Source organism: Nerophis ophidion, linkage group LG02 (genome assembly GCF_033978795.1).
Source record: "Nerophis ophidion isolate RoL-2023_Sa linkage group LG02, RoL_Noph_v1.0, whole genome shotgun sequence".
Classification (NCBI taxonomy): domain Eukaryota; kingdom Metazoa; phylum Chordata; class Actinopteri; order Syngnathiformes; family Syngnathidae; genus Nerophis; species Nerophis ophidion.
Genome location: NC_084612.1, coordinates 24,498,273 through 24,518,110, shown reverse-complemented (window position 1 = coordinate 24,518,110; position 19,838 = coordinate 24,498,273). Strand labels below are relative to the sequence as shown.

At 40.6% G+C, this 19,838-nt stretch overlaps 1 protein-coding gene across 5 annotated transcripts in view; it reads left to right on the top strand.

Moving 5' to 3' along the window:
• Positions 1-19,838, top strand: part of fam120b (family with sequence similarity 120 member B) — a 58,671-nt gene that overhangs the window by 21,318 nt on the left and 17,515 nt on the right. Inside the window, exons 12-15 of one of the 5 annotated variants that reach the window (XM_061880104.1) lie at positions 5,249-5,455; positions 7,048-7,189; positions 16,346-16,604; positions 16,673-19,395. In XM_061880104.1, coding sequence (XP_061736088.1) covers positions 5,249-5,455; positions 7,048-7,189; positions 16,346-16,604; positions 16,673-16,742 — 678 coding nt within the window. In that variant the 3' untranslated portion in view covers positions 16,743-19,395. Of the gene's footprint in view, positions 1-5,248; positions 5,456-7,047; positions 7,190-7,270; positions 8,490-16,345; positions 16,605-16,672; positions 19,396-19,838 lie in introns of those variants that run through there. The other 4 variants (XM_061880113.1, XM_061880122.1, XM_061880096.1 and 1 more) reach the window with 4 other exon arrangements.

The following is a 19,838-nucleotide window of genomic DNA, read 5'->3' as shown; positions in this document are numbered from 1 at the left end:
TCGCGTTCGCTCATTCACCATACAAACAGCGTGCAGATTTAGACGCATGTTGTACAAGGCTTCGTTGGACATACAAAAGTGACTGCAATACATACTTGATCAACAGCCATACAGGTCACACTGACGGTGGCTGTACAAACAAATTTAACACTGTTACAAATATGCACCAGACTGTGAACCCACATCAAACAAGAAAGACAATCACATTTCGAGAGAACATCCGCACTATAACACAACATAAATACAAAAGAACAAATACCCAGAATCCCATGCAGTGCTACTTTTCTTGGCTATACCCGCGCCACCACCCCACATCACTGCCCCCCTCTGTGCGTCGGTTGAGGTGGGCGGGGTTTGGTGGTTGCAGGGGTGTAGCCCGGAAGAGTAGCGCTGCATGGGATTCTGGGTATTTGTTTTTTTGTGTTTTTGTTGTGTTACGGTGAAGATGTTCTCCCGAAATGTGTTTGACATTCTTCTTTGATGTGGGTTCACAATGTGGTGCATATTTGTAACAGTGTTAAATTTGTTTGTACGGCCACCGTCAGTGTGACTTGTATGGCTGTTGGCTGTCGATCAAGTATGTCACCAAAGTGTGTCATATTACAGAGAAAAATGTTAAATTGTTAGTATGAGTATAAACTTTTATACAACAGGCTACATATATTTTTCAACTTGAATATAAAAGTACACATAAAGATTAAATAAATAAGATTCACCTTAAAATGACATATAAAACTGTTAGATTGTTGGTATGGACATAGACTTTTATATAACAAGCTACATATTAAATGAAAGTTAATTACTGTCATTTTACTTGAATTTGAAAGTAATTTGACAAAAAAGAAAATGATATGTATAATTAATTTGGTATTTGTTATGTTGACTAATAGGAGATGACGGCGGACTAACACCAGGTGGCAGTAGTGTACAGATATTTAATATATATATTAACCACATATCTATAATAATCAAACATTAGAAAACGAACTAGGGGAATGGAATGTGAACTATAGATTCAAAAGTGTATGTGGTGTGAGGCTATGTGTGTAGGTTAACTGAAGTGTGTGTTACCAACGTGTTGACGAGAGCGAAGGAACGTCCAGGGGAACAAGCAGGTGATCCGGGATACAAACGGGGTCTGTGGGGCTGAGAGGGGCGTCAAGAGATCCGAGTCCAAAGTGGGGGGGGTCGAGGATAGAGGGAGGCAGTCAAAGTCCAGAGGGAGAAGAGAGACGCACAGCTCTCTTTCCAGGCAACGGGGGGCACTGCGGAGGAGACACAAGGAAACACACTTACAACATGGAGAGGGAGAATCACAGGGAGAGCAGGATCGCATAACGCAGGATTACAGCTAACTGAACGTCAGTAGAGAACTAAGTTCCCGCGAGGATCCCTGGGTCCACTGGTCTCTTAAGCAGCTCATCATCATCAGTCACAGGTGTGTACTGCGGCCGGCTGCGGCAGAGTGTGGGCGCGGTCTGCTTGATGAGTGCGGGGGCGTGTCTGGAATGCGCTGTCATCGGGTCCTCAGGTTGGACCCGCAGCAGAGAAAGATGAAGAATATGCATGTCCCACAACAGTATCCCCCCCCTATGGACAGATTCCAGATGTCCAGGAATCTGAACCCCCCAAAAGCAGGAACAAAAATCAAGGGAGGATGAAGGGGTGAAATGGTGATGAGTCGCCGGCCCAAGTGTCTCAGAAGCCATCGGCGATAAGTCTGGTGGCGGCGGCGAGTGGACCGCCGCTGCGGCCGACGAGGTGGACGACCAAGGAGTGGTCGACATCTTGGCCGTCGGTAAGGCGGGCACGAATGGTGCCATAGTGCGGCCCGCCGGACACGAGGAGGTGGGCGGCGCCGTGGTGCAGCCCGCCGGACACAAGGAGGTGGGCGGCGCCATGGTGCGGCCCGCCGGACACGAGGAGGTGGCTGAGAAGCTGGCCGAGGGGCAGAGGTCGGTGCTGCCAGCCGAGGGGCGGAGGTCGGGGCCAGCCTGGGAGCTGGTGGAGATGAGGGAGCCAGGCTGGGTATAGGTGATAGCTCACAGGCTAGCCTGGGGACAGGTGCTAGCTCGGAGACTAACCGAGGGTTTGGTGCTCGCTTGGGGACTAGCCGAGGGCTTGGTGCTAGCTCAGGCGCTAGCCGAGGGACAGGAGCTAGCTCGGGCGCTAGCCGAGGGACAGGAGCTAGCTCGGACGCTACCCTCGGGACTGGAGCTAGCTCAGACGCTAGCCTCGGGACTGGAGCTAGCTCGGACGCTATCCTCGGTACTGGAGCTAGCTCGGACGCTAGCCTCGGGACTGGAGCTAGCTCGGACGCTAGCCGAGGGACTGGAGCTAGCTCGGACGCTAGCCGAGGGACTGATGCTAGCTCGGGCGCTAGCCGAGGGACTGATGGCTGCGGCTGTGAAAAGCGGAAGACAGGTGGAATTTCCCTGGCAGGGGGTAGCCTGGCTGGTTGCAGCTGCGGCACCACATCAGCACAGCCATCAGTACCACCCCCCACCCCTCCGAAAGCGGATGCCAGACGCCTTCTGCTGAGTGTGGAACAGTCACTAAGGGTGGGAGGTGGGTGGCCAGGTGGCGGTTAAATTCATCCAACCCTACAGCACTGCTAAACAGTCCATGAAATTACTGAGAAGGGCTAGACAAATTGTCCAGGGAAGATAGAAAGGAAAAAGCCATCACGAGAAGGGCAAAGGAGGAAGAAGAAAAAAAAAATGTCACTGGGGCAGAGCTCAAGTCACTGGGGAGCGAGTTATATAAACATTTTTTTTAAAACTGTGCCGTCAGGTCCTTAATAATTTTTGGCGGGAACTTACTGTTATGTTTACTAATGGGAGATGTCGGCAGACTAACACCAGGTGGCAGTAATGTACAGAGATTTAATATATATATATATATATATATATATATATATATATATAGTGTCTGTGAATGTTGTCTGTCTGTCTGTGTTGGCCCTGCGATGAGGTCGCGACTTGCCCAGGGTGTACCCCGCATTCCGCCCGATTGTAGCTGAGATAGGCGCCAGTGCCCCCCGCGACCCCAAAAGGGAATAAGCGGTCGAAAATGGATGGATGGATATATTAACCACATATCTATAATAATCAAACAATATAAAACAAACTAAGGGAATGGAATGTGAACTATAGATTCAAAAGGGTATGTGGTGTGAGGCTATGTGTGTAGGTTAACTGAAGTGTGTGTTACCAACGTGTTGACGAGAGTGAAGGAACGTCCAGGGGCACAAGCAGATGATCCGGGATACAAGCGGGGTCCGTGGGGCTGAGAGGGGCGTCAAGAGATCCGAATCCAAAGTGGGTGGGTCGAGGATAGAGGGAGGCAGTCAAAGTCCAGAGGGAGAAGAGAGACGCACAGTTCTCTTTCCAGGCAACGGAGGGCACTGCGGAGGAGACACAAGGAAACACACTGAGAACATGGAGAGGGAGAATCACAGGGAGAGCAGGATCGCATAACGCAGGATTACATGTTACTGAACGTCAGTAGAGAACTAAGTTCCCGCAAGGATCCCTGGGTCCACTGGTCTCTTAAGTAGCTCATCGTCATCAGCCACTCTCCGGCTGCGGCGGAGAGTGGGCGCGGTCCGCTTGATGAGTGCGGGGGAGTGTCTGGAATGCGCTGTCAGCGGGTCCTCAGGTTGGACCCGCAGCGGAGGGAGACGCAGAATACGCATGTCCCACAACAGTATTTTTCTATAAAAAAATAGAAATATACACAGTTTGTCAACACTGGCATATTACTTAAAATAACAGGCAGTTTGTTTATTTACAGATAATGTCTTCAACTCTACAGTTTTATAACCTTTTTTAAAACAATAGAAAAATTACATAAGAAATTTTAAGTAAATTAACCATAAAAATAGGATTTTTTTTTTACAGTGCATGTTTTTCACAAGTATTACTTTTTAAACACAATCTTGAAGAGCAACTCAATTTTGTTGCTTATTGTATAAAATGAAAATAAAGTTATCTATCTAGCAGTAGTAATGTGTTGTGTCAAATGCATCTCCTTAATAAATGCATATTGCCAATAGTAATTGTATCAGTAATACAGTACCACAATGGGCCAGCTTAATTGGTTCTATGATGGAGCGCCTAACTTAAAACGCTGGTATCTCAAATCAATGTCTCCCATTAAAATGAATTGCAATTATTTGAATTGGTGCTTGGCCCCCATAAAACAGCACGGTTTTAACATGAGCCATGCTTTTTAAAAAGAAAAACAAATGCAATAGAATCTACTACAAACAACTACAGTAACAGTAACTTTATGGAGTGATGTAATAATGTACAGCATTTACCTTGGAGAGCAGACTTCTAAAGTATATGTTTTGGCTCCTCTGTCAAACACACACCATCAGTAGCTTCTCCATATTTTCAGGGATACATTTCAGCCATTTACTAAATAATTCTAACATGCAGGCTTGTGTTATCATCTCCTCCTGCTTCAGTATGATGGAGACCAACAGTGATACGCTTGAACTGCTTCGCCAGGTTGGGTACATGGGTGGTCGTGTTTTTGATGATTTCTTTATTTATTTCAACGAATATCACCCACTTCACCTTCTCAGGACTGTCCTTAACACTCATTTCCTTCCTTTTCACCCCTTGTGGATTATTGAAGTATTTCTGATTCTGATTCTGACAGTTGGAAAACAAAATTATATCTGTAACTATAAACTATTGTTGGGAAGTAAAAATAAATGTTTTTAGGCGGATCTGGCAAGCGTTACAGTGACATTCGTTATGCCAGCTAGTGGCGGGGAAGCTTGTAACTCAAATTTTGGCTCGCAACTTAAAGCATAACAATTAGCGGAGAGACAGCTCGTATCTCAAAACACTCGTAAGTTTGGGCACTTGTAAGTCGAGTTACCACTGGACTAGGTATTTTTTTAAATGATTAAATTTGGATAAATTGCATGACAAATCTTATTTTCCTTTCATTTTTACTCCATTTGCTATTAAAAATACTGATTTTGTTCTTCTGTTTTATTGTGATGAAGCAAAATAAAGATTGCAAATTCTTTATCTTTGCAGTGCTTACAGAAGTAGTTGTTTCAGGAAAGAAAAGTGACATATGGAATTGTTAACACAGTGTTGCGACAGAAGATCAAACAAAACATCAGTCATCCAACCAAAGATGTGATGTGTGTGTATGTGTAAGCATGTGTGTTTATGTAACCATGCAAATACAATTATGACCTATTTTCTCTCTCTGCTCTCAGCTGCCATTCCTCTGCAGTCGCGCGGTCCAGCTGGGCTCTCTGTACGTCCGAGGACTGAGCCACCTCCTGGGAGCCAACTGTGCCAGCGGCTGCCCGCTGCCCAACACCGCTCTCATGCCTTGGCATAGCTTTGACGGCCGGCTCTTTCACTCCAAGTACCTGTTGGCTCATAGCGCCGCTAAGGAAAATGTGCTGCTAGACAACAATGTAAGTGGAGACAAAAATACTAATAGTGACAATACACTCACCCATTTGCCCCTCTATTGAGTCCACCTGCACAATCTAATTATATACAGACTACAACTCTATCAAATTTCTTACACATTACTGTTTTCTTTATACAGGTTTTGCTCAGTTTTGAATGACACTTATATTTGTAATGCTGCACAAGAGTTTTAGGCCATTTCAAGATAAAACACTTTTAGTAACATTTCCCAGCACTGATTTGGACAAACTCAATTGAATGTAAAATATGCAGAAGTTTGCAATGACATTAGAGTTCCATATAATTCCAGTGTTGGGGGTGTTATGTATTTGTTACATTGTTTTTGTAGTGGAACCTCAATTTACAAACCTAATAGGTTCTTGGAACCGTTTTCCTGATTAGATACGTTTTTATATCGATGCAAATTTCTCCATAAGAAACCATGTAAACATGAAAAATGGGTTTCAGCGTTGAAATAAGTCTGTGAAAGTAAAATCTTGTGCACTTTGAACACAATATAAAGCGCTATGCAGTGATATACATATAGTGTACTGCACATAATAGTATACTATACTATTCTATATTTTCCTATACTATACTATATTATACTATATATCAAACAAACATAACAAGTGATTGCTGGATCAACTTTGTATTTTATAACAAAGCCAAAACAACAACAACAATCAGCTAAACTGTTTTCATTTGCAGCTGCTCAGCCGATAGGCACACACACTGTCACTAGCCCTAAGGTGCACTCACAGTTTGAAATGATAAAACTCCTTAACGGAAACAGTCAGGTTGCTACAAAGATTAGTAATAAAAAATAAAATCTACCTTCCCTGGTCGGGTAATCTTCTTTGCATGTAGTTCAAGGGAGGGAGAGTGTCAACGACACTGTGGCTACTTACTGAATTTTTCAAACCACACATTGCTTTTCCATATAATGCACTAGAAACTAGAAATAAATTCAAAAAATGATGTAAAAATGCTCAAATACACTTAAAAGTACACAAAGTAGCACTTTACCTAACAGCAGCTGTGCCGACTGAATAAGCACTGGAGATTGATAAACCTCCCCACAGTCGCTGTGCTGCTGGGCACAAAATGGCTGCGGGTGGATTAAACATTTGTACACTGAGGCAAGGTTTGTAAACCAAAGTATATTTTTATTCTGTCTGTGGTGGGTAAATTGAAAAGGTCCTACAATGAGGGGTTTGTAAATCGAGGTTCCATGGTTGGTAAATTGAAAAGCTCCTACGATGAGGGGTTTGTAAATCGAGGTTCCATTGTACTGACCTATTAATGTAACTACAAAATAATGCAGTATTACACAGTGCAGTTGTACGCCACAACAAACTGCAATAATAAAGATGTGACATTGTTACTTCCCAAGACAGTCTCAATCAAAATTCTGTTTTTTTTAATCTTTTTAAAACTAGACGTTTTGACACATTTCTTGTATTGTATAATGTTAAAATATGCCCCTATTGTTGTGGCCATTGAATTTCGTTGAATGGGATGTGTGCAATGTTAAGTCACCTCATGCAATGTTTATCTACAATCCTATTGTTAATGCCTGCTTCCCTTCCAGCAGCCCAGTCTGTCTTTGTTTATCCAACTGAGAGAGAAACTCGTACAAGTTTGCACAAAGAGAAGCAGAGTCTTGCAGTCTCGACCCAGACCCACAGTGCTAGATCAAAGTCAAAGAACACGATACAGAGACGAACACAAAGGTGAGACGTATGCCTGACTCATTTATTTCACATATTTTATTTTATATAATTGTTTTCCCTCATTGTCATTTCTTGTTTTAGCTGTTTTCGAATATTGTGTTTCTAAAAGAAAAGATGCCAAATGATCCATACATCCATCCATTTCCTACCGCTTATTCCCTTTTGGGGTCGCGGCTCAGCTACAATCGGGCGGAAGACGGGGTACACCCTAGACAAGTCGCCACCTCATCGCAGGGCCAAGCCAAATGAGTATAATAATAACTTTGCAACTGCCAGGTTAATAGCATTTAGAAGAGGCATCACGTTTTGATGGTCGTCTGGTGCTCAAAATACTCCAAGAGCCAAATGGAGAAGCAGCTTTTTAATCTGACTGTTGATCTGTGGTTGTTGTTCTCTGGTACCTCTCCATGGACCACATTACCCAGAGGGCCGTACTGTAACTAGCTCCATGTGTACTGTGGTCTCACGCACTCACACATACACATATGGCCTATGTGCACATGCCTGGAACCAAAACACTTGCTTTGTCAGTGAGCTAGTAATAGCTGGTTTCTGTTTATAGGCAGGAACTCTCTATTTTCGGAAAGACAACAACATTGATTACAGGCTTTTCTCTCTGTCTCTGAACCCCTATTGTATCCCCCTCACCCCCATACCTCAGTTGATCCCATAGTCATCATCCTCTTATTTTCCACATCATCCTCCCTGTTGCCCGTCTTCCACCTTCTGCCCTTGCAACATCCATCCATCCATTTTCTACCGCTTGTCCCTTCTTCGGGTTGCGGGGGGTGCTGTAGCCAATTTCAGCTGTATTCGGGTGGAAGGCAGAGTACACCCTGGACAAGTCGCAACCTCATCGCAGAGCCAACACAGATAGACAGACAACATTCACACTCACATTCACACACTAGGGTCAATTTAGTGTTGCCAATCAACCTATCCCTTGTAACATTCATTGCTATATTAGTAATGTCTAGAAATGTATGCTCGTAGACGACCACTGCGTATTCCTCTGGTATCCGTCAGTTGACACTGTACAGCAGTGGTCCCCAACCACCGGACCAAATGGTACCGGGCCGCACAAGAAATTAAAAAAAGAATAAATTTAAAAAAAATAAAAAAATCATTATTTTCTAATTATTAAATCAACATAAAAGACCCAATATATACATTATATATAAATATAGATCAATACATTCTGCAGGGATACAGTTCGTAAGCACACGTGATTGTATTTCTTTATGAAAAAAACAACAAAAAAAACCCCCCCGGTCCGTGGGACAAATTTTCAAGAGTTGACCGGTCCGCAGCTACCAAAAGGTTGGGGACCACTGCTGTACAGTATAAGAGATGTTTAACTAAACAATCAGTTGAAACCAGGCATGGCATCATTATAAAACTTTCTGCACAATATTAAGGCTGGGCAATATGGCCTTTTATTAATATCTCCATATTTTTAGGCCATGTCGCGATACACGATATATACAGTATCTCGATATTTTGCCTTAGCCTTGAATGAACACTTTATGCATATAACCACACCAGTATGATAATTTTATGTGTCTACATTAAAACATTCTTGTTCATACTGCATTGATATATGCTCATTTTAAACTTTCATGCAGAGAGAGAAATCACAACTAAGTCAATTTACCAAAACTGTATTTTTTTAAACAGTTATTAAGCAGTGGCACAAACATTCATGTCATTTCCAAAACAGAAAGTGAAAGATTGTCAGAGACATTTTAAAACAAGCTATAAGTGCACTTTTGTGAATGATGTCACCAAGATGACATATCAAAAAAACACTAAATTAAAGTGTACTTTTTGTACAGAACGCCACGACAATAGTTAAAAACAAATAAAGTGCACTTTTGTGCATGATGTCCCACAAGATATTTCAATAACTCTCAAAAAAAAATGAGCTGCATAACAGGTTTCTGCGGACGTTATCTCTTTCAGTTGATGACTTTTTTTTTCATACGGTGTTGATCTGGAAATAGTTGCTTCGACATTTTGTTGGTGTGGCACCGGCCGGAGATGTTGATGCCCCGTTTCAATCACTCCTCATTCTCTAGCGGGTGACTTTTCAAATGATGCTACATTAGCAGTGCTGCTACTTTTTGTAGCAACGCTCTTGCCGCATAAATGTTGGACATATTCCCGCTTGAGGCCAAACCACCGCCAGACGATGGACACCGTGCAGTTTTTCTTGGGAATGAATTATTCCTTCATTTGTTACCAGATTCGCACCTTCTTTTTCTCGTATTACCACCCGCACCTCACTGTTAGCATCACAGCTAATGTTACCCATGTCGCTACCTCTCTGCTCCACGGGAGCGTTTGACGTTGCACACGTGACACTATGTGAAGAGTGTAAGAAGGTGCGCTTGGCTTACGTCTCTGTGAGAAGGAGAGACAAGAGTGGGAAACGCATGCAGTGTAATTCCCGCAGCTAAAAGCAACTATGTGAGAACGTATCCTCGAATATCACGATATAGTATATCGCACAGAGACAAACCCGCGATATATCGAGTATATCGATATATTGCCCAGCCCTAGACCATGAGAATGTCAAAGTGTTCTTCTAGGCAATGTATAAAAATAAAGGGAATTTGTTACTTATGACATATTTTATTTTACACTCATTTGTTCTATATGAGATCCTTGGTGGAAAAAGTTTGAAAACCCCTAGTTTAGGTCTGTGTTTTGCAAATAATTATGGTTATGGGTATGGTATTCATTTATTTCAAATATGCATACAATTACAACATTGTACATTACTGGATACATTTCCAGTTTCTCATTACAGCATGTCCCAAAGGGAGTAGGAAGAAGCAGAGTGTATTTAATCCCACCCCTTTCTGTTTCAAAGCATAGTTGTTTACCGGCAACATAATCATAGACTCCAATATTACTTATGCACATTTGATTGTTATGTTCCTTTTTAATGCAGTAAGCTCTTGGATGCCTCTCAAATGCTTTCAAAAACACAATGTATTAGTTATAAATACACTTTTAAACCCCTTGGTGGTCAGTCAGTGAGCAGGAGTCAGCTGTAGCCTTGTGAAACACAAACCCAATATTTTAGTGAAACCCCCTGACTTTCAGCAGTATTTTTTTTTAAACCGGCAGTTGGTTTACACCAAACTGCACTGTACTCAAGTTGAGCTCAATTGGTCTCAGAGGGATGTTTCTGCTTGCATATGAAGAGAAGGCTGTGCCCTCACTATTGCTCTTTCCATCATTACTTTATGTGATTTTCATAATGAGAGTTGTACTGGCGCTTGGTGGTGTCATTTAGAGCTTTGCTGGGTTTGTGTTTGGTATCAAGCTTGATGTTTAATCCCTTCAGCAAATATCTCTATACTCACTATAGCTATTTAAAGACTCTCCTCATCATTCTGTCCATAAAGCCAAAGTAACCGTATAATAAAGAGTTTGATTGCCGATCGGTTTTGGAAGGTTTGATAATTTATGTTTTAAACTACCGGTAGAGTGGAAAAAACAGTTGTCTGTTTGTTGAAGCTATTATCAAATATTTTTGATGCATGACACCAAAAGACTTACAAAGTTTGCGAGTAAAGAACTATGATCAAAATAGTTAGCCAGTCACGTGATCGCATGACGTAGAGGTAAGAACCGCAAATGCCTTCCCTACCAACAACAATGAAAATCTGGCAGACTTTGTTGGAGCCTATAACGACTACTTTGGGACTATTGATGGTCCAGAACCTTATATTTTTAATCCTAAATATAAGGAGGGTGAACTACAAGTTTTAGAAGCTCTGCAAAACAGATCCAGCTTTAGTGAAATACTAAGCACCATGTAGCAGTATTGCTAAGTGCTAAACAAAAAAATACAAACTACAAACATAATTAAACGATAGCTTACAGTACAATGTTAGCTCTCACTGTGATGATGACTGACTTGGATGAATAATTATTTTAATCCACACGAGGAGTGGAAAAAGTTGCTGCTGGCACTGTCTTCTGTTGTAGTGTGTTTGTCTTCATCTCCGTGTATGAGTTGAATGTCACAGATGAACAACTTCTAGATTTTAGGCTAAATATTTTTATTATCTAGATTAGAGGCATGATGTATAATCTAGAATAACTTTGACGATCCGAGACGCGATGCAGCAGAAGCAGAACAGCAGCAAACAAGACATCGCCGGGTCAATGCTGCAGTCTGCAGTGCGGCATAAGCTTTTTTTTCTTTACAGTTTTACGGCAGTTTGCATCCATAAATGTTGCTTTACTGCCATCTTCCATTTCATTTTATAATTACATTAAAGTCTCTCCTTGAGTTCAGTGCAGCATAAACTATAGTTAGCTCTCGGTTATCAATGCTAAAAATACTTTGTCTGCATTAGCGCTTACATATAACAATATTACAAATATTTGGCCAATAGTCAGGTCGCGAAATGTAAATAGAGTATCATTTGCTGGTTTTGGGTGGTTATTTAGACAGTCATGTGGGCAAAATAGAGACCCCCTATAGACAAAATCTTTAGCTGACTATTTATGTATTTATTTACTTATGATTTAGAATGCATACAAAACAAAAACATACATGGACATGTCTTATATCGGGATTGTGAATTATAGTGTATTAGTGTATTATATTTATATAGCCCTTTTCTCAAGTGACTCAAAGTGCTTTACATAGTGAAACCCAATATCTAAGTTACATTCAAACCAGTGTGGGTGGCACTGGGAGCAGGTGGGTAAAGTGTCTTGCCCAAGGGCACAACGGCAGTGACTAAGATGACACAAGCGGGAATCGAACCTGCAACCCTCAAGTTGCTGGCACGGCCACTCTACCAACCGAGCTATGCCGCACATGACAGCACATGTCTTTCTAATTTTTGCATATTTCCAGTATGACTGATCTGATAACATGGTCAGAGTGTGTTATTATAGTGACATCAATCTCAGAAAATAGCGCGAAGGTATTCGTAGCGGAATATTTAAAATGACTAACTAAATTTGTGGCATTTTGTGAGTTTTAGGCAATATTTTCACATACTTTGCGGATTGTAAAAACAATTGGATATGGTTTATTGGATAAAATGAAACACTATTAAGAATATAAAGTCAACTAATTTTTCCACTCTACTGGTACTGTAAGGACATCCATCCACCCATTTATTTCTACCGCTTGTCCCTCTCGGGCTGGCTAAGAGCTTATCCCAGCTGCATTTGGGCGGAATGTGGGTTTAAACCCTGGACAAGTCGCCACCACATCACAGGGCCAACACAGATAGACGGACAACATTCACACACTAGGGCCAATCAACCTATCCCCAGGTGCATGTCTTCCGAGGTGGGAGGATGCTGGAGTACTGGAGGGAACCCACGCAGTCACGGAGAGAACATACAAACTCTACACAGAAAGACCCCGAGCCAAGGGATCGAACCGAGGATCTTCTTATTGTGAGGCACACGCACTAACCCCGTGTCACCGTGCTGCCCTTTAAGGACGTCAACATTGTTTCTTTGCACATAAAATTGTTTATTGAACAGTTTTTTCCCCATGTGTTAATTTTAGTACACAACATGCATCCAATTAAATTAAAGTTTAATTAAAAAAGTACAAACATTATTTGACATATATATATATATATATATATATATATATATATATATATATATATATATATATATATATATATATATATTTACATATATATATATATATATATATATTTTTTTTTTTTTTTTTTGATATATAAAAGATATGTAATCGGAAGGGGTGGGCCTCCAAATAAAATTCTGCTTAGGGATACATCTTAGTCTGGGGCAGACCTGGAAGTAACGCACATGCATTTCAATGCATTGCATTATTTTCTCTTCAGTTTGTTCATATATTCACTGTTAAACAAATACCAGGATTTTAAAGCATTTCTCAGTATTTTTCACAGTAAAATACTTTAGCAGGCACATATCATGATTTTATTTCTATACTTTTCATTGTGGTCTAAATAACACGTAATGGTGGTGTTTGGTCAAAATGTTTCATAGATTTTGTTGCACAGACCATCTTCAAACCACTTTCTGTGGGCGGTCTTAAATTAGCCCTGTTGTAGTTTATAGCGCTTCCAGTTTGAGTTTACTGACAAATATAAGTTAGAACTATACTATATATACTATTAGGGATGTGGGGAAATATTGAATACGTTGTGCGATTCAAAATCGATTCTCTTTTTTTTTTTTTATCAATCCAACAAACCACTACACAGCAATACCATAACAATGCAATCCAATTCCAAAACCAAACCTGACCCAGCAACACTCAGAACTGCAATAAACAGAGCAATTGAGAGGAGACACAAACACGACACAGAACAAACCAAAATTAGTGAAAAAAAAATTAATATTATCAACAACAGTATCAATATTAGTTATAATTTCAGCATAGCAGTGATTGAAAATCCCTCATTTACACTATCATTAGACATTTATATTAAAAAAAAACAATAGTGTCACAGTGGCTTACACTTGCATCGCATCTCATAAGCTTGACACTGTGTCCAATGTTTTCACAAATATAAAATAAGTGATATTTTTGGTTCGGTTAATAGTTAAAACAAATTTACATTATTGCAATCAGTTGATAAAACATTGTCCTTTATAATTATAAAAGCTTTTTTTCAAAAATCTACTCTGCTAGCATGTCAGCAGACTGGAGTAGATCCTGCTGAAATCCTATGTATTGAATGAATCGAAAAAATATAGTTTATGAAGCGAGAATCGCATTGAATCGAAAAAATAGATATATTATCGAATCGCGACCCCAAGAATCGATATTCAATCGAATCGTGGGACACCCAAAGATTTGCAGCCCTAATATATATATATATATATATATATATATATATATATATATAATTTATTTTATTTTATTTTTTTCAAGATGGCGCTTCTGTCGTGATAGCTGGTTGCAGGAGCTCTGTGTTCTTGTGTGTTCTCTTTTTGCGTTCTTGAGGTTTCCCTCTTGTTTTCATGTGATGTTTGCCTTTTGGTTCGGGCCCTTTCGAGACTGCGCAACAGGGGATGGCACTTTTGTGACTTTTGCACTTCTTTTTTGTGGACATCTGTATCTACCTCGAGCGAGTCTTTTAGCCATGTCCATATTTGCACCGGAGACTAGCTGCTGACTCTCTGCCACACCTGAGTCCACATAGAGAGACCAAAGGAGGTGGGGAGGAGAAGACAGGGCTGTGGTGCTTGCATTGATCGTCGGGATGAACAAGCTTCATGGAGCTCTGGCTGCATGAGCAAGTGTCAGAAGCTTTGGTCTCCCTGGACGTATTTGCGCTCGTCGTTGGCGACATTGGCCAGGGGCTAGTGGGCAGCCTGGGATGGAGTCGTTTGCTCTCTTGGTTGCTTTTGGGTCTGTTCCTGTCTTTGGCTGTACTGCCCCCTACCCCGGCGGATTATGGATTGAGCACCTCAGAGGCCACCACAATGTAGGTGGGTGTTGGGATATTGTATTTTGTTTTGTTGTGTCTATATATGGTGTAATCCTATGTGCACAATATGTATTATTTAGTGCTCATTTTTTGTTTTTTCATTGTGTTTTACCTTTGTAGCAGTGTATACAAATGGCAACGCTGAAGTGGCAGCTGGTTGCATCAACTCTGCGCTTTTTTTTTTCAATTTATTTTATGTCCTTTGTATTCTTAAACATTTCCCTCATGTTTAATGGGTTTTTAGCCTTATTTTGTGGACTTTTTGAATCTGCACTGCAACCACATCATTTCCCTATTGTGGGATAAAGAAAATCTATCCTATCCTGTCCCATACTGTACTTTTTATTAGAAATAGGAACAGCGGAGGATTTTAACAGGCATGTGAATGTAAGAGGTTGTCTGCCCCACAAAAGGAGTATCAAGAAAAATAAGGAACTTAATGACTACAACTTTGCACTACAACTGACTAAAAATAAAGGACTCGCACAAAGCTCTGTGGGTAAACCTCTACCATACATGAAGATATCCGCTTAATTTTTAAATTTGTGGGACTTATGGGGATCCCAATTATACAAAAACTGATATACAACAGATAAGAAGAGTTATTGTTGCATTTAATTAAAATGTATTGCCTCAGTACAACGAATGACTGTAAAAATTATGATACACGTATGTTTCATAGAAATTAATTGAAAAATATTGTAAATGTTATTGTGAAAGTAATGCAATTATTAGCCAGCAATTCGCTGTGAATTTACAATGAATTTTTGCCGTGTCGGCCTCATCTCATTCACTGTAGAACGCAGAAGTATTGGGACACCTGACAATTCCATTTGGTAAAAATACCGATCAAAGGTCACTGAGAAGGAGCCTAATGGCTATGATCCCTGTTGAATTCCCAAAGGTGTTTGATGGGGTTTCAAGGTAGAACTGACAAGTTTTTGCACCTCAAGCACATCCAACCTTCCATTTATGGAGCTTCATGTTTTGCGCATTGAGCCAAACAGTTTGCCCAAAGCTGGAATTAAACATTACCGTATTTTTCGGACTATAAGTTGCAGTTTTTTCATAGTTTGGCCAGGGGTGCGACTTATACTCAGGAGCGACTTATGTGTGAAATTATTAACACGTTACCGTAAAATATTAAATAATATTATTTAGCTCATTCACATAAGAGACTAGACGTATAAGATTCCACCGGATTTAGTGATTAGGAGTGACAGATTGGTAAACGTATTGCATGTTCTATATATTATAGCTATTTGAATGACTCTTACCATAATATGTTACGTTAACATACCAGGCACCTTCTCAGTTGGTTATTTATGCGTCATATAACGTACACTTATTCAGCCTGTTGTTCACTATTCTTTATTTATTTTAAATTGCCTTTCAAATGTCTGTTATTGGTGTTGGGTTCTATCAAATAAATGTCCCCAAAAAATGTGACTTATACTCCAGTGCGACTTATATATGTTTTTTTCCTTCTTTATTATGCATTTCCAGCAGGTGCGATTTATACTCCGGAGCGACTTATACTCCGAAAAATACAGTATATTGCAAAGAATGTGCAGTAAACTAAGGATTCACTGAGTGGTCCATCTCATCTTTTAAATTGCTTGAACTGTGTTGAAAAAAGTAACAAAACTATTATAGCAGCTAAATGGGTTACTTTCAGCTCGTATTTCAGGTGTTGATGACAACTGGCGAGAGCGAGGAGAAGCAACAGCAGGAGGATGGAGGGAAAGTGGACATTTAAGTAGTGAAAACAGCAGAGAGACAGTGCAGCAGAGACCAGGACACAGAAGAGGAGGAAGAGGTCAATATTTTCACTCTCACTTTCATCCTCCCACAATCCATGTGAACACGAGATCTCGGCCTGAGCAGACGTACAGCGGATGGCGTCACAGCAGGGGGAGATACCAGCTGGCACCCAGGTAAACGTCACCAGAAGAATCAGCCCACTCTGTTTTCCTGTTCCCTCATGTGTAATTCCTCCTCTCAGATGGGGTCATCCTCCTGCTCCTGAGACATTAGCCCACCCTGCCAGAGAGAGGAGAGGAGCAGAGGATTAGAAGCACAGGACTTGAGGAGTTAAGAGGTTAGGAAAGAGCTGATAAAAGGAGTGATGGAATCAAGTTTCTCTGAACAAACTGAGTAGTGAATTTGCAGTCAAGAATGTTTGTCCAAAGGATATTCTAGGTAAAAAAATAGAGGGGATTAAGAAGAGATTAAGAACTTTGAAACCAAACATTTTTCAATTTGGACACGTTTTTTTTTTCTTAAGAGAAAGTCTTGTGTGGTATTTTGAACTCTACTGACAAACAAACATAAACACCACTTCAAAGGTGAACTAAGAAGATGCTTAATATCTAATCATCTAACCCAAAGAAGTAAAAATCAAGCCCATAGGCCACATCTGGCCCGCCACATCCTTTCATGTGGCCCACAATAATCTTAACCCTAACCCTATCCTTAATAATTGTTTGCTAAAATTTGATACAATTTTGACTGAAAAACATTGCACCGCATTGATTGATTGATTGAAACTTTTATTAGTAGATTGCACAGTTTAGTACATATTCCGTGCAATTCACCACTAAATGGTAACACCCGAATAAGTTTTTCAACTTGTTTAAGTCGGGGTCCACGTTAATCAATTCATGGTACAAATATATACTATCAACATAATACAGTCATCACACAAGTTAACCATCATAGTATATACATTGAATTATTTACATTATTTACAATCCGGGGGGTGGCATGAGGAGTTTTGGTTGATATCAGTACTTCATGTGAGACTTGCGGGGCATAACGATGCCGGATTCGTTCTTCCGAGGATGCGTCGAGCAAGAACACAGCGTAAGGTAAGAAATAAGTATTTATTAAACTAATAAAACAGGCTAGAATAAAAACACTGGTGCTAGGCAGATAAGGCAAACAAATGGCGCTAGCATGGGAGCTAAGGAAATAAACAGACACACTAACACTTGGCACGAAAAGGGAAAACAAAACAATTAGCATGAGAGCTAGGAATAAACAAAAACGCAGCGCGGTAGCTAGCGAGTACAAACTTGGAAAGCAAGTCGTCATCTGTTGCGTGAAAGCCATTTAGGATCCGAGGATGAACTAACAAAAGGGGCAAGCTTAAATAAGGCAGGTGATTAGCAAAACAGGTGTGTGTCGAAAACAAGGGAGCAGGTGGAACAAATAAGCAACCATGGTGACAGAGCAAACAGGAAATAAGGAAGTCAAACCAAATAATGTGAAAAAAGGAACAAGGCTACAAAATGTGATGATCCGACCATCGGATCATAACACTTCAGTCATCAACAATTGCATCAACAGAGAATGGACATTGAAACAGTGTGGTTCTTACTTAGTAGGATAAGTACAGCCAGGAGAGAACATAGTGAGTTCAGATAGCATAAGAACAAGTATATACATTAGAAATACATTTGATTGTTTACAATCCGGGGAGATGGGATCTGAATGGAGGAGGGTATTAGTAAAGGGCTGAAGTTGCTAGGAGGTGTTGTTTTAGAGCGGTTTTGAAGGAGGATAGAGATGCACTTACTTTTACACCTGTTGGGAGTGCATTCCACATTGATGTGGCATAGAGAGCGAATGAGTTAAGACCTTTGTTAGATCGGAATCTGGGTTTAACGTGGTTTGTGGAGCTCCCCCTGGTGTTGTGGTTATGGCGGTCATTTACGTTAAGGAAGTAGTTTGACATGTACTTCAGTATCAGCGAGTTGTAGCAGATTTCATAGACTAGGCTGCGTGCAAGTTGTTTGACTCTGTCCTCCACGATGAGCCAGCCCACTTTTGAGAAGTGGGTTGGAGTGAGGTGTGAAATGGGGTGGAGGTCTAAAAGTAACCGGGCTAGCTTGTTCTGGGATGTTTGGAGTCTAGATTTCAGGGTTTTGGAGGTGCTGGGGTACCAGTAGGTGCAAGCGTAATCGAAAAAGGGTTTAATGAGAGTTCCCGCTAGAATCTTCAAGGTGCTTTTGTTGACCAGAGAGGAGATTCTGTAGAGGAATCTCGTTCTTTGTTTGACCTTTTTGATTACCTTGAATGGCATTTTATCACAGGAAAGATTGGCCTCTAGAATGGAACCTAGGTATGTGATCTCATCTTTCCTTGTGATAACAATGTCACCCACTTTTATAGTGAAGTCACTGACTTTCAATCAATCAATCAATCAAAGATTATTTATATAGCCCTAAATCAATAGTGTCTCAAAGGGCTGTACAAACCACAACAACATCCTCGGTAGAGCCCACACAAGGGCAAGGAAAACTCACACCCAGTGGGACTCACACCCAGTGGGACTCACACCCAGTGGGACGTCGGTGACAATGATGACTATGAGAAACCTTGGAGAGGACCGTATATGTGGGCAACCCCCCCACCCCCTCTAGGGGAACCGAAAGCAATGGATGTCGAGCGGGTCTAACATGATACTGTGAAAGGTCAATCCATAGTGGATCCAACACAACCGTGAGAGTCCAGTCCAAAGTGGATCCAACACCGCATGACTTTCTTAAGGTTGAATTGGGACCCAAATAGAATGGAGTCTGTTTAACCTAAGTGTATGGATAGCTTGTTGTCATGCAACTGCAGTTCTTCCTAACTCAATATTATTTAATTCAAAACGCAGTTCTGAGCATTTTTGTCATTAAAAGCTTCTTTGAAATAAATTGTACAATAGCTGAACTTAAATATCTGCTTGTCACTTTGACTTCTAAATGCAAAGAAAGTTTTACATCAGTTTGTTGGCATCAAATATGTGAATATTCCAATGAAGGGTCAATTGTGTAATAGTATCATGGGACGATCATTCTGTACATTTATATTGTTTTGCAGGTACAAGCAGGCCCTTGAGTGTAGCCATAACTGTGCTAAAAATGAGTTTGATGCACCTGAAACCTATTTCTTTTACACCAAGGGAAAAAAATCATAATGTTGAGACTTATGACAAGTCCTGCAGTATCATATATACACTTGTCCCATGTAATACTCACTACTACGTTGTTGATTTATTTTACACTTATATAATCCAATTAACTGTTGCCATTATAAAAAAAAAAATTAAATGTACAGACAATATGCTAAAGCATGCTTCAAAATTTCTAACAGTCATGCCAGTGTAAAAACATTTTAAA